The 14,658-nt window shown below is 47.8% G+C and overlaps 1 protein-coding gene across 1 annotated transcript in view; it reads left to right on the top strand.

Annotated features, from left to right (window-relative positions):
• Nucleotides 1-14,451, top strand: part of rimbp2b (RIMS binding protein 2b) — a 40,721-nt gene extending 26,270 nt beyond the window's left edge. The window contains 5 exon segments of the mRNA XM_055655536.1: nucleotides 2,706-2,776; nucleotides 2,778-2,810; nucleotides 3,261-3,332; nucleotides 5,331-5,465; nucleotides 13,235-14,451. Coding sequence (XP_055511511.1) covers nucleotides 2,706-2,776; nucleotides 2,778-2,810; nucleotides 3,261-3,332; nucleotides 5,331-5,465; nucleotides 13,235-13,423 — 500 coding nt within the window. The 3' untranslated portion in view covers nucleotides 13,424-14,451.
• Nucleotides 14,452-14,658: the final 207 nt, after the last annotated feature.

Here is a 14,658-nt window from a genome sequence, read left to right as displayed (position 1 = left end):
TAGTTACATCCTCGATAAATTCTATAAGATTCGTCAGACATGATTTACCTTTCATAAATCCACGCTGACTTTGTCCAATGATTTCACCACTTTCCAAATGTGCTGCTATCCCATCTTTGATAACTGACTCTAGCAGTTTCCCCACTACCGATGTTAGACTAACTGGTCTGTAATTCCCCGTTTTCTCTCTCCCTCCCTTTTTAAAAACTGGGGTTACATTATCTACCCTCCAATCCTCAGGAACTACTCCAGAATCTAAATAGTTTTGAAAAATTATCACTAATGCATCCACTATTTCTGGGGCTACTTCCTTAAGTACTCTGAGATGCAGCCTATCTGGCCCTGGGGATTTATCTGCCTTTAATCCAATCAATTTACCTAACACCACTTCCCGACTAACCTGAATTTCACTCAGTTCCTCCATCTCATTTGACCCGCGGTCCCCTGCTATTTCCGGCAGATTATTTATGTCTTCCTTAGTGAAGACAGAACCAAAGTAGTTATTCAGTTGGACTGCCATGTCCTTGTTCCCCATGATCAATTCACCAGTTTCTGACTGCAAGGGACCTACATTTGTTTTAACTAATCTCTTTCTTTTCACATATCTATAAAATCGTATGCAGTCAGTTCTTATGTTCCCTGCCAGTTTTCTTTCATAATCTATTTTCCCTTTCCTAATTAAGCCCTTTGTCCTCCTCTGCTGGTCTCTGAATTCCTCCCAGTCCTCTGGTAGGCTGCTTTTTCTGGCTAATTTGTATGCTTCATCTTTTGTTTTGATACTATCCCTGATTTCCCTTGTTATCCACGGATGCACTACCTTCCCTGATTTATTCTTTTGCCAAACTGGGATGAACAATTGTTGTAGTTCATCCATGCAGTCTTTAAATGCCTTCCATTGCATATCCACCGTCAACCCTTTTAAGAATCAATTGCCAGTCTATCTTGGCCAATTCACGTCTCATACCCTCAAAGTTACCTTTCTTTAAGTTCAGAACCACTGTTTCTGAATTAACAATGTCACTCTCCATCCTAATGAAGAACTCAACCATATTATGGTCACTCTTGCCCAAGGGGCCACGCACAACAAGACTGCTAACTACCCTTCCTCATTACTCAATACCCAGTCTAAAATAGCCTGCTCTCTCGTTGGTTCCTCTACATGTTGGTTTAGAAAACTATCCTGCATACATTCCAAGAAATCCTCTTCCTCAGCACCCCTGCCAATTTGATTCACCCAATCTCTATGTAGATTGAAGTCACCCATTATAACTGTTTTACCTTTGTTGCACGCATTTCTAATTTCCTGTTTGATGCCATCCCCAACTCCACTACTACTATTAGGTGGCCTGTACACAACTCCCACTAGCGTTTTCTGCCCCTTAGTGTTTCGCAGCTCTACCCATATCAATTCCACATCCTCCAAACTAATGTCCTTCCTTTCCATTGCATGAATCCCCTCTCTAATCAGTAATGCTACCCCACCTCCTTTCCCTTTTTGTCTATCCCTCCTGAATATTGAATATCCCTGGATGTTCAGCTCCCAGCCTTGGTCACCCTGGAGCCATGTCTCCGTGATCCCAACTATATCATAGTCATTAATAACTATGCACATTCAACTCATCCACCTTATTACGAATGCTCCTTGTATTGAGACACAAAGCCTTCAGGCTTGTTTTTACAACGCTCTTACCCCTTATACAATTATGTTGAAAAGTGACCCTTTTTGATTTTTGCCCTGAATTTGCCGGCCTGCCACTTTTACTTTTCACCTTGCTACCTATTGCTTCTACCCTCATTTTACACCCCTCTGTCTCTACGCTCACACATTTAAGAAACCCTTTCCCTTTAACTCCATCCTCGACTATCCCACCCCCTTTATTAAGTTTAAAACCACCCGTGTAACAGTGGCAAACCTGCCTGCCAGAATGCTGGCAGGCAGGCAGGCAGGTTACACTTCCTTATCTCTGCTTCCCTCTCCCCTGACTCTCAGTCTGAAGAAGGGTCCTGACCCGAAACGTCACCCATTCCTTCTCTCCACAGATGCTGCCTGTCCCGCTGAGTTATTCCAGCACTCTGTTTAAAAAAAAATGTAAACCAGCATCTGCAGTTCCTTTCATTGCAGTGTGGATTGTGTGTTGCGAGGGGGCAGGTGTGTGGGGGTGAGTGTATATGTGTCAGGGTGAGCGTGCTTGCCGGGGTTTGTGGACACGCGTGTGTGTGTGTGTGCCCGCGTATGTGCGTGTGTTTGTGCGTGTGTGTATGTGCGTGTGTATGTGCGTGTGCCCGTGTTTGTGCGTGTGCCCGTGCGTGTGCGTGTGCGTGTGTGTGTGCGTGTGCGTGCGTGTGCCTGTGTTTGTGCGTGTGCCCGTGTGTGTGCGTTGGGTCTGAGGGCCCCGAGGGGGGGAATCTGACCCCCCCACCCCCCCCCCCCCCCCCCCCCCCCAACGTTTCTGTGTTCTCGCTGCTTCAGCCGACATTATTTCTGAGCGTCGCTCCCCCCCCCCCGGGAACCCTGGGATTGGGCGGAGTTGTCCCGGGGGGTGTGGGGGGGAGGGGGAGCCGGGGGTATAGAGGGGGGGGGGGGTGGAAGTGGGGGGTGGAGTTGGGGGGGGGGGGGGTTAGAGAGGAGGGAGGTGTGGGTGGGGGGGGGGGGGGCAGCTGCGTGTGTGTGTGAGGCTCACTCTCTCTCCCCCCCCCCCACACAGAGAGGAACCGACGCACAGGCCGCCCGCTGCCCATGTTGTCACGGAGGATGGTGGCTCTGTACGACTACGACCCCGCGGGAGAGCTCCCCCAACGTGGACGTGGAGGTGGGGGCCAGTGTCGCCGTCTTAAACCCCCCTTAACTCCCTAGCCCCCCCCCCCAAAAACCCCATCCCCCCCCAAACCCATCGACCCCCTCTGTCCCTGAAACCAACCCCCCTCCTGTTGTTGTCCCTAGCCCCACCCTGGGGGGTCTATTATCCACCCCAGCCCCCACGACTCCCGGCCCCACACACAGGGTCCGTGCCCACCCATATCCTCACCGTTCCCCGGGCCGCTGCTAGCCCTCTGTGGCCGAACGGCCTCTTCCAATGCCAGCGCCCCGTCCCCTTCACCGCTCCTCACCGCCAGAGTAACCCCCAGCCCAGATCACTCCCCCCCCCCCCCCCCCCCCTCAACCTCCTCACCTACCTCAACCCCACCCCAGACCATAGGTCACCTTGCCCCCCGCGGCCACTCAGCTGACCGCTCGCTTGCCCCCTGTGCCTCTGTTCCAGGCGGAGTTGACCTTCTGCGCTGGAGACATCGTCAGCGTGTGGGGGGAACTGGACGAGGATGGATTCTATTACGTACGTGTCTCTCCTCCGCGCCCAAACCTTTATTGTAGTTTAGAGATCCAGCGCGGAAACAGGCCCTTCAGCCCATCGAGTCCGCGCCGACCAGCGATCCCTGCACACCAACACTATCCTACACACACTGGGGACAAGTTTTACATTTACTGAGCCAATTAGCCTACAAACCCGCACATTCGGGTCTTTGGAATGTGGGAGGAAACCGGAGCACCCGGGTAAAACCCACGCAGGTCACGGGGAGAACATGCAAACTCCGTACAGACAGCACCTGTAGTCAGGATGGAACCCGGGTCTCTGGCGCTGTGAGGCAGCAGCTCTACCCGCTGCCCCCTGTAGAGAGGGCACAGAGCCCTACAGCATGGAAACAGGCCCTTTGGCCCATCGTGTCAGTGCTGGCCAAGTGGCATGCTGGGATCATCCCATTTGCTACTCTTCCTACCCACTATCTGTTCAAATGTCTTCGATAGCTTCCTGTGGCAACTTATTCCAGATGTGGACTACCCTCTGAATGAAAACGTTGCCCCTCAGGTCCCTTTTAACCAGGCATGTGCCATCAGGGTAGGAAAGGTAGGCAGCGCCCACCCTGACTAACATTATAAAATGGTCATTAGTTTGTATATATAAAACATATATAAAACATATATAAAATGGTCATAAATAGTAAAGGCACGGGAGAATTACGCTTCCCCAAGAGATCAAGGCAATTTCTCCGGTGCCTTTCATCCGCAGTACATTTAAAACGTGGACGTATGTGCTACTCACGTGTCGTCGACAATACTTCAAGCCTCTTGACCAAGACGGCCATGAAGTTGTGACAATGAATTTGAACAATTCCTGCTACAACAGTTTCTGTTGTGAGATCATTGAAAAGCCTCACCAGGGATAGACCATCCAATGAAAGGCTTTCATCACTTAGAAACATAGAAACATAGAAATTAGGTGCAGGAGTAGGCCATTCGGCCCTTCGAGCCTGCACCGCCATTCAATATGATCATGGCTGATCATCCAACTCAGTATCCCGTACCTGCCTTCTCTCCATGCCCCCTGATCCCCTTAGACACATACTTCAAGCCTCTTAAATTGACAACAGAGTTCCAGAGATTCACCACTCTCTGTGTGAAAAAAAGTTCTTCTCATCTCAATGATTTCCCCCCCTTATCCTTAAGCTGTGACAATTCCTGCTTCCCTAACACGGGAAACAATCTTTTCTGTTGTGAGATCATTTTGTAAGTTTCTAAAGATCCCCTCTCAATCTCTAAATTCTAGAGGTATAAAGAACATCCAGTCTTTCTTCATGAAACAGTCCTGACATTCATCACTGGTGCTTCTCTGCACTCCCTCTATCCTTCCTCAGATTTGGAGACCAATTCCTTTCATTTCTATCGAGAAGGAAAAATTTACTCAGATGGAACAAAGTCCCACTGCTAATTTCTATGACAAAGTTATGGATATTTTTGCTGCAAACAATGAGAGGAGAATGGGTTTTGTGTACAAATAATATGGGAAGTACATTTCTTTGAGCTGTATGTTTGTAAATACTTTATTAAGAGATAGGACCAATTGAAGACAAATTACTTGATAAAAGTCGAGAGAATAATCTGCGCATGCGCGGTTTCCAAGATTTTTAAAAGCCACTGCCTACCCTGATTAAGTACGGCACGTTCTTGCTCATAACTCTCCCCGCTCTCACCTCAGTCCAACGCCCTCTAGTTGTAGCTTTCATGTTTATTATTGTCACGTGTACTGAGCTACAGGAAAAAGCGTTTGTTTGTGTGCGTACACGATGCAAGTGAAACTCGAGGCAGTTTTGAGGAGGTCGTGTGGGAGGGAGAGGAGTTAGGGGGGAGGGGCGGGAGAGGGGAGGGCATGGATGGATGGTGGGATGGAGGAGGGAGGAAGGGCAGTGCCTCTGGTGATCTCTCTTTGGGCTAGCACAGGCCGTGTGGGCAGAACGGCCCTCGTGCTAACACTGTGTGTTTGTGCCATTAACTGCAGGGGGAAATGAATGGCCACAGGGGCCTGGTCCCCTCCAACTTCCTGGAAGAAGTGCCTGACGATGTAGAGGTCTACCTGTCCGACGCCCCGTCCAGGTTTAGCCCCGAGATACTGGCACAGGGCAAAGGCCAGCGGGCAAGTATTCCCTTCCTCTGACCCCTCACCCTCTCATCCAGCTTTGCTTCATTCCACAGTCCTCTGGGATTTCTGTTCTCTTGTCTGGTCCACATTGACAGCGGCCCACTGCTTACACATTGCTCCTCCCGGTCAGTTCCTGTGTGATTTGTTGCACTGTAATCCCTGCCCCTGCTTCACAGACTTCATAGCAGGTAGAACAGGCCCTTCGGCCCACAATGTCCGTGCTGGACATGATGCCAAGTTAAACTAATCCCCTCTGCCTGCATGTGATCTGTATCCCTCCATTCCCTGCATATCCATGTGCCTGTCTAAAAGCCTCTCAGACACCACTACCGTATCTGCCTCCACCCCCACCCCTGGCAGCGCGTTCCAGGCACCCACCACCCTCTGTCCTGGTGCCCACATCCTTGCCAATGAGAGCGTCGGAGAGCCATTCTCTCATCGTTGGCCTTGTACCAGTTGTCCATGGCTTTGACCAGGCCGGCACTAGGGAGGTTGCGATGCCAGGCCAAAGGGCAGGACATGGGTTCAAGGTGAAGGGGAAAAGATTTAATAGGAATCTTGAGGGGTAACGTCTTCACACAAAGGCGGTGGGTGTATGGAACAAGCTGCCAGAGGAGGTAGTTCAGGCTGGTACATGGATAGGACAGGTTTGAGGTGGGTTTGACCAACCAGGGCAGGTGGGACATGTTGGCCGGTGAGGGTAGAGGGGCCTGTTTCCACTCTATGACAAAAGGAGCAGGGCCGGGGACAGTGGTGACGTGTCCAGCTCGCCTCCAGCCCCCAACCGTTCCCATCTGAATGAGTGACCATGCCGATGGGTTGCGGCCTGGAGCAGCAACGGTCCGAGACCCTCTCCCGTCCGTGCTGTGGGCCACACCGGTCAGGTCTACTCCCCATGCCCACTGACCAGTCCTCTTGCCCGGTGTATAGAGGGGAGAGTCACAGATGGACAGAGGGAAGGGTCACTGATGGGTGGGGGGTCAGGTGGAGGGGAATCTCCTGCAGGCAGCGGGTTTGATAACAGACCGTGTGTCCGTGGATCAGGAAGAGATTCTGCTTCTAAACTTTGCTGGGTGGAGCCGGCACTGTCACCATTGTTGTCTGGACGTTGCAGATGTAGCAAGAAGCATCGCCCTCTCCCCTGGTCACTGCTGCCCCGGGGACTGCCCAATTCCCCCTCGATTCACCCCAAATCTCCAGTGATCAGAAGTCTATCCAGGAGGGAAATTGATCGGCCAACATTCAACAAACACAAGATCCATGAAAAGTGATGAGTGGCAAGGATTTGGGGTGGGGAGTCTGTCTACCCCACGACAGAAGGGGCAGGATTTGTACTTTGATAGCCACAGGGAAGAAGGATCTCCTGTGGCGTTCTGTGCTGCATGCATCCTGAAATGTGTGCATTTTCCCCTGGAAGCAGTGACCACAGGTGGACATTGATCTATGTCCGGGACAGTCTGTGGCTCTTGGCCGGTGCGCCAAGACATGTGTCGAGAGGACAAACCAGGCAGTTTTGCTCATTATTGTCACGTGTGCCATCTACAATGAAAAGATTTTTGTTGCATGCTCTTGTTAGTGGAAATAGATGACGCATGATTACAATCGAGCCGTCCACAGTGTACAGTTACAGGATTAAGGGAATAACGTTTACTGCAAGATAAAGTCCAGTAAAATTTAATTAAAGACAGTCCGAAGGTCTCGAAAGAAGTACCGTAGATACCATGCACTTCAACTCCCCCTCCCATTCCGAATCCGACCTTTCTGTCCTGGGCCTCCCCCATGGCCAGAGTGAGTACCACCGCAAACTGAAGGAACAGCACCTCATATTTCGCTTGGGTAGTTTACACCCCAGCGGTATGAACATTAACTTCTCCAATTTCAGGTAGTCCCTGCTTTCTCCCTCCTTCCCCTCCCCTTCCAAGCTCTCCCACAGCCCACTGTCTCCGCCGCTTCCGGCCCCACCCCCACATCAGTCTGAAGAAAGCTCTTGACAAAAATGCTGGAGAAACTCAGCGGGTGAGGCAGCATCTATGGAGTGAAGGAATAGGTGACGTTTCGGGTCGAGACCCTTCTTCAGACTGATGACAAAAATGCTGGAGAAACTCAACGGGTGAGGCAGCATCTATGGAGTGAAGGAATAGGTGACGTTTCGGGTCGAGACCCTTCCGGGTCGAGACCCGAAACGTCACCTATTCCTTCGCTCCGTAGATGCTGCCTCACCCGCTGAGTTTCTCCAGCATTTTTGGTCTACCTACTGTAGATGGGAAGTCAGGACAGCTCTCTTTCTTTCTTTTAAAATCTTTTTATTAGCTTTTTTTCTTACAAATACAGAAACAAAACAAAAAGAATAATGATAAACATAAGAATGATATTGATACACAGGGATCAGGGTTACATTAATAACAGGTCTAACCTAAATATCAGTCCAGTGTCAAAATACATATTGAATATAGACCTCCCGGCCTCTATGTAAATATAGTTAAATGTTTAAAAGAAAACATATATAACAATTACAGCACGGAAACGGGCCATCTCGACCCTTCTAGTCCATACCGAATATATATATATATTTTAAAAAAAAGATAAAAAGAAAAAAAAGAGAAAAAAGGAAAAAACAAAACCTCCTAAACTAGAGAAAAAAAGCAAAATAATCTGAGAATTTCAACAATTAAAGTCCCTGTTTGTCGTCGTCCGTTCCACCGTATAAAGGTAAAACATTTTTATAACGGTTGGAGAGGGGACAATTTATGTTGTGTGAAAATGTTGAATAAATCTTCCCCAAGTCTTATCAAATTTAACCAAGGGTTCAACAATGTCACTCCTGATTATTTCTCAATGTAAACATGATCTCGTGTCAGAATACCACTGGAGTGTAGTTGGAGTCTTTCCATATAAATAAAATAGATCTTCCGATGGGCGGAGCGGGACAAATGAATAGAATCTAACATTGGGAGCCCAAACATTGCAGTAATAGGATGAGTGAGGTTGCCTAAAACTACAGAAATAGGATCAAAAATGTATTTCCAATATTTTTCCAAAAGTGGGCAGGACCAAAACATATGGGTCAGTGAGGCCACTTCAGAATTACATCTGTCACAGGTAGGATTCATATGACCATAAAAACGAGCAAACTTATTTTTTGACATATGAACTCTGTGAACCACCTTGAATTGTATCAAAGCGGGTCTTGCACACACTGAGGAAGTATTAACTCTTTGAAGAATCCTCTCCCATTTCTCTATAGAAATTTGGAGTTCTCTTTCCCAGTCAATCTTAATTTTATGAAATATATCTATTTATTGGTGAGAGGACAGTTCAGTTGCCTGATAACAGCTGGGAAGAAACTGTCCTTGGATCTGAAGGTGTGCGTTTTCACACTTCTGTACCTCTTGTCTGATGGGAGAGGGGAGAGGAGGGAGTGACCAGGGTGATGTACTGTAAATGGGGAGTGTTGTAGAACTGAGACCTAGTGGTTCGAGTACATGGTTTGTTGAAGGCAGCGACATGGGTGGGCAGGGTGGGGCAGCTGTTGACGTGCTTGCCTTCAATGGCCAGGGTATTGAGTGTAGGATTTCGAATGTCATGTTACAACTGCACAAGACATTGGTACAGCTACACTTGGAGTACTGGGCACAGTTCTGGTTGTCTTGATATAGGAAGGCTGTCATTAAACTGGAAAGGATGCAAAAAAGATTTATGTAGCTGTTAGTGGATCTGGAGGGTTTGAGTTATAGGGAGAGGCTGGATAGTCTGTTCCTACATCACTGCCAACGAGAGAACATCTCTGTTTTAACATAGACATCTCACATTTATCTGAATGAAACTCCTTTGCCATTGAACAAAACGTTGTTTTAACCATAGAGCTCTCTTGTATGTCCACAACATTACCTCGTTTACAGGTTAGTGCCAGTGTCAGGGGTTATGGGGTAAAGGCAGAATGGGGTTAAGGAGGGAGAGCTAGATCAGCCATGATTGAATTGTGGAGCAGACGTGACGGGCCGAATGGCCTAATTCTGCCCCTATCACTATTAGTGTCACCTGCAGACTTATGAACCGTGCCAACTACATTCATACTGTATTCTGTATAAAGAGCACCAGAGCCAGCACTGATCCCACATTGTTGACACCATGGTCACAGGCCTCCACTCTGTCTCCTGACTTCAAGCTGAGTTTGTCTAGACTTGGCTAACTTGTCCTGGATCTCATGATCTGACCTCTAGACTAGCTCACTATGTGGTTCCTTGTCAAAGTCTTTGCTAAAGTCCATGTAGACAATGTCTACAACACAACTCATCTTCTTGGTCATGGTCACCGATTCTAATAGCTCAATAATATTGGTGAGACACAAAGCCATGCTGACCCTGGGGACCAACCCGACCAGCGACCAGCTCTCTGCAGCAAAACAGCTTCTCTTGTCTCTTCCCCAGCCCTAACCTAGGATCATTGACCTGAAACATGAGGCGTGCTTCCCTTCCCGCAGATGCAGACTTACCTGCTGAGTATTGCCAGCTTTTTCTGTTTTTATTTCAGATTTCCAGCATCTGCATTTAAAATGTTGTTTTTCACTGAATTGATTCCAAAGTTGTGTTGGTGAGAGGAGGCAGAGGGCGGTGGTGGAACAGTACTAGGGTCCGTGCCGGGACCCGTGATGTGTGCAGCATATATCAACGACTTTGTTGTGAATGTGGGAGGTGTGAGTTTAGTCAGTTTCTGCATTACATGAAGGTTGGTGGAATAGTGGGGATGAAGATTCATTAAAATTATATTAGGATAGAGATCAGATAAAATCTAACCTTGACATAGAAAATGAGTGCAGGAGTAGGCCATTCGGCCCTTCGAGCCAGCACCACCATTCAATATGATCATGGCTGATCATCCACAATCAGTATCCCGTTCCTGCCTTCGCCCCATATCCCTTGATTCTGTGCAAAGTAAAGGGACTTTGGGAAGTCAAATATGGGAAGGCCACTGAGGAATGTCGATGAACAAAGGGACCTTGGAATTCATGTCCATAGTTCCCTGAAATACCGATACAGGTGTGACAGGGTGGGGAAGAAGGCTGATGGCATGCCTGCCTTCATAGGTGTGGGCACAGAATATAAAAGTGTGGTCATTATGTCACAACTTTACAGAATGAATGTCCATGTAGAGTTGGTGTCATTGCCTGTGGTTTTAGTTGTGTATCTGATGTGTATCTCTGTGCCGACAATTATCACTGAGGAACCTCGTAAATAATCACCAACAATGTCTAACTATTGAGATCGTAGATATAAAATTATGAGACTGGAGTAGAGACTGTTCCTATTGGCAGGGCACACGGCACTCACTCCGCAGATTAGTCAACGTGGCTTCCCTTTGTAAATCCACTCGGACTGTTTTGTGCCATTATTCTTTCCCAGAGGATCTGTTTTTCCATCTTTGGTTGTAAATTCCAAGTTTCACTCCTGTAGTTATCCGGCCAATGTGGGACTAGTCCCTAGTTCTCACTTCCTCCTTTCCTGAGGAATAGGATCATACGTACTCCTCTTCCCTCACTGGGACCCCTCCACCATGCATGGTATTCATAGAGTGATACAGTGTGGAAACAGGCCCTTCAGCCCAACCTGCCCATACCGGCCAACATGTCCCAGCTACACTAGTCCCACCTGCCCATGTTTGGTCCATATCCCTCCAAACCTGTCCTATCCATGTACCTGTTTAACTGTTTCTTAAATGTTGGGATAATCCCAGCCTCAACTACCTCCTCCGGCAGCTCGTTCCATACACCCACCACCCTCTGTGTGAAAATGTTACCCCTCAGATTCTGCAGATGCATCCACAATCTCCAGTGCCAATGAGGGTTCCCAGCTGCTGCGGGTTTATCAGCCTTTGGTCTCCCCACTCTGGCTGGGCCCTTGCTTGTCCAATGCTGCTGGGAGGAGACTGCTGAGTACACGCACCCACCTCTCCCACACATGGATGGAAAGATATTTCCGTCTTCAGAACCAGGTGCAATTGCTCCAAACCCAAACCTGAGTAAACCTGGACCCTGTGTCTGCATTCTCTTCAACTGTGTTGCTGCTTATTTGTGAGGTTTGTTGGTGAGAAGTGTAGAAGTGAAGGAACACAGATACACCACGAAACTAAAGCCTCAAGGCGATGTCACCAACTATACACACAGCTTTATTGCTTGGGGCTGGAGTTGGAAAGCAGCGCAGTTGTCGATCGTATTGGTCACGTTGGCAACAATTTGTCTTCACCTCACAATAAATACACGGGCTGGAGAAGGTTGAATAAATGTTTAAAAGGATGAGGCCAAAACTAAAAGATTTAGGATAGATCATGTGGCCCAGGTGAGGGTTGGATAAGATATATGTGGAGGTGGGGTCTGTGTAGAGTGTGCACTATCTCCTGTCTTGTACTCATCATCGGTGTAAGTCACGGATAAACCCGGGCTGGAAGGCGGAAAACTTCAGTGCCCGAGAGTGGGGAGACAGAATGTTGTCCCAGGGTTGACTGGGGCTGATGTTGTCAAGGTGTGAACAATTGGGGGAGCAGGGGGGGATGTGAGAGACAGGTCCCAGCAGGGTGTGGTCTCTGCTCCAGCAGGACAGCAGGTCCCAGCAGGGTGTGGTCTCTGCTCCAGCAGGACTGGGTCCCAGCAGGGTGTGGTCTCTGCTCCAGCAGGACTGGGTCCCAGCAGGGTCTGGTCTCTGCTCCAGCAGGACTGGGTCCCAGCAGGGTGTGGTCTCTGTTCCAGCAGGGTGGGGACACTAACACTGAGTTGAATGGCGTTTACTGTGAAATGTATTTCAACATTCCCAAGAGGTTATCGCCAGATCAGAGAATGGGAACTGGACAAAGAGAATTCCTCTTGCTTTGTAAGTTCATCTCATTTCTTAATTTACCCAAAAAATCAGACTGGCCGAAGCCTCTAGAGCAATTGCAAGCATTTGCCAGTGGGGGGAAAACGCAGCTACTAAGGTGCTGTGTGTGTGCTGGTCGTATGTACAAAGGTAGCGGCACACTCCTGGGCTGGGGTGAACGATGACCCTGGTGTTAATACGAGGAGCAACCTTTACTAGGGTGTCGCCTTTTCCATTTCCGTATCGTCATTGCAAACTTTCTGTGTTTTTTTTCCTTTGCTCATCATCCGGAACAGAAGAAGAGTGTTCATTTCAAATCTTAATAAACGCCTTGTAAGCTCACGTAAGTGCACAACTGAAGATACCGATAGCTGGAGCTGACAGAGACGCTCTCAACTATGAAAGAAAAACATACTTCCCCAAAAGTGGTCTTGAACCAAATTACTGGAGATCCTGGCATTAACCTTTATTCGCTTGTGGTTGGAGGCAACTCATCATCAAACACCTCTCATTGACCCAAACACTAGGTTGATTTGGAACGGTTTTTAATTTAACCTGTTCACTGCCAAGTTTCTTCTTCACTACAGCCCATGACCTGAGGATACTCGGGAGGCACTGAACAGGTTAAAGCAGCTTTTTGAAGACTTTGGGGAACATTTTTTCTTTCTGGACTTTGTGCCTGTTTGTCCTTGTGAGGCTGAAACAAGTAGACGCTGTTGAGTTTGAGCCATCAGATGCATTAGACAAAGCTGGCCTATGGTATCTTCAGGTGTCTGCCCCTAGAGTGCTGTAACTCAGTCACCAGATAGTCTTTGTGCATTGTAGAATTGATGTGGTGCTTCTGGTTTCCTTTGTCCTTTAGCGCAATCCCTTCCTCCACTTACAGTTATACTAACGGAATCGTATGGTGCACACTAGGTCCCCGGCGAACACACGCAGAGGAGAGTTGCGACTCCAACTATCCAACCCCATCATACTGGATCTGCTGTCATAGATGGGCCAAACAGCCCAGTGTGGACCAGAGACATGACTATGGCTTCAAAAAAGAAAAAGGGACTATTATCAAAAGGCAAGAAACTGCTGAGGAAGCTTGGCGGAGTGAAGTGATTCTTGTGTTCTGAATTACCACGCACTTCCACACTCTGTGTAATATTCACCCTTTGACAGTTTTGCCTTAGAGATGCACAGCAATCCTTTCTTTCACACATCACTCAGTGTTGGAGAATGTACACCTTGTATGTGGTATTTGTGTTCATCACAGCACTCTTCACCAAAAAGCCATTAGTCGGAACCTGTGACGTCTTGTGTTTCCTCCCTAAGTCAGTGTCCAATGTTGCCCGTCCCCCACAAAATGACTGTGCCTGTTCATTCCACATCGTCTCAGTGACATAAAGCGCTCATCGACAGAGCAAAACCCCCCCTCCCCTTTGTTACAATTCATCCCACGCTAGCTTCACCATGTGCATGTTTTCCCATCACAAACGTATATTTTATATCGGTTTTTATGTCAGAAACTGGTTAAAATTGGTATATGTTCTTGACAAGTAATGGCATGCAAACTGTGCAACAACAAAAAAAAGCAGGTGAACGACTCGTGCTAAATAAAATGTACCTTTACTGTGTCGATGGATGGCTCCGTGCAGGGGCTTGCACTCTGTACCTGTCCCTCCCCTGATGGGTTGACTTAAGTGCAAAAAACACTCTTTTTGTGCTGGCTGGGCTGTGTGTTCAGAGACTGACAGCAGCGGTCTCTTACACACTACCAGCTGGAGGAAGAGTCCAACTCAACACCCAAAAACCCATTTGGTGCATAATCTTACTTTAGTACAATAGCATTTAACCAATGTTCCTCTTTTTGTACTTTGGATCATTTGTAAATTATTTTTACTGTTTCTATACATTATTTACAGATTGCCTTTTTTTTGTAAAATGTCCTTCCAGTGAAATGAGGCTCCAGATTGTGATATCAATCACTGTAAAGTATTGTAAATGACTGCTGTATTCACGTGCGATCCTTACTGAAGAGAAATTGGCCTTTAATATATTTGTGGTTACAGCTGTGGGTGTGTGCATGTGTAAATTCATTCATGTGTATAAAGTTTTTATAAATAAATGATTTGATCTTTTTTAGAATACCTACCTCCGTTTTGTATGTTATACCTTGCTCATTTACTGGCAACAGGATCTCCGAACAAGTAAAAAGCAACAGACACTTCCACAAGTGTTTAAGAAGGAACTGCAGATGCTGGAGAAACTCAGCGGGTGCGGCAGCATCTATGGAGCGAAGGATTTTGTGGTCGTGGAGTTGGAGGGAAGGGGGAATCGCTGTCTGAAGAAGGGTT

Source organism: Leucoraja erinacea, chromosome 25, assembly GCF_028641065.1.
Source record: "Leucoraja erinacea ecotype New England chromosome 25, Leri_hhj_1, whole genome shotgun sequence".
NCBI lineage: Eukaryota > Metazoa > Chordata > Chondrichthyes > Rajiformes > Rajidae > Leucoraja > Leucoraja erinaceus.
The sequence above is the reverse complement of the archived record's forward strand: the minus strand, read 5'-3'. Positions and strand labels throughout refer to the sequence as shown.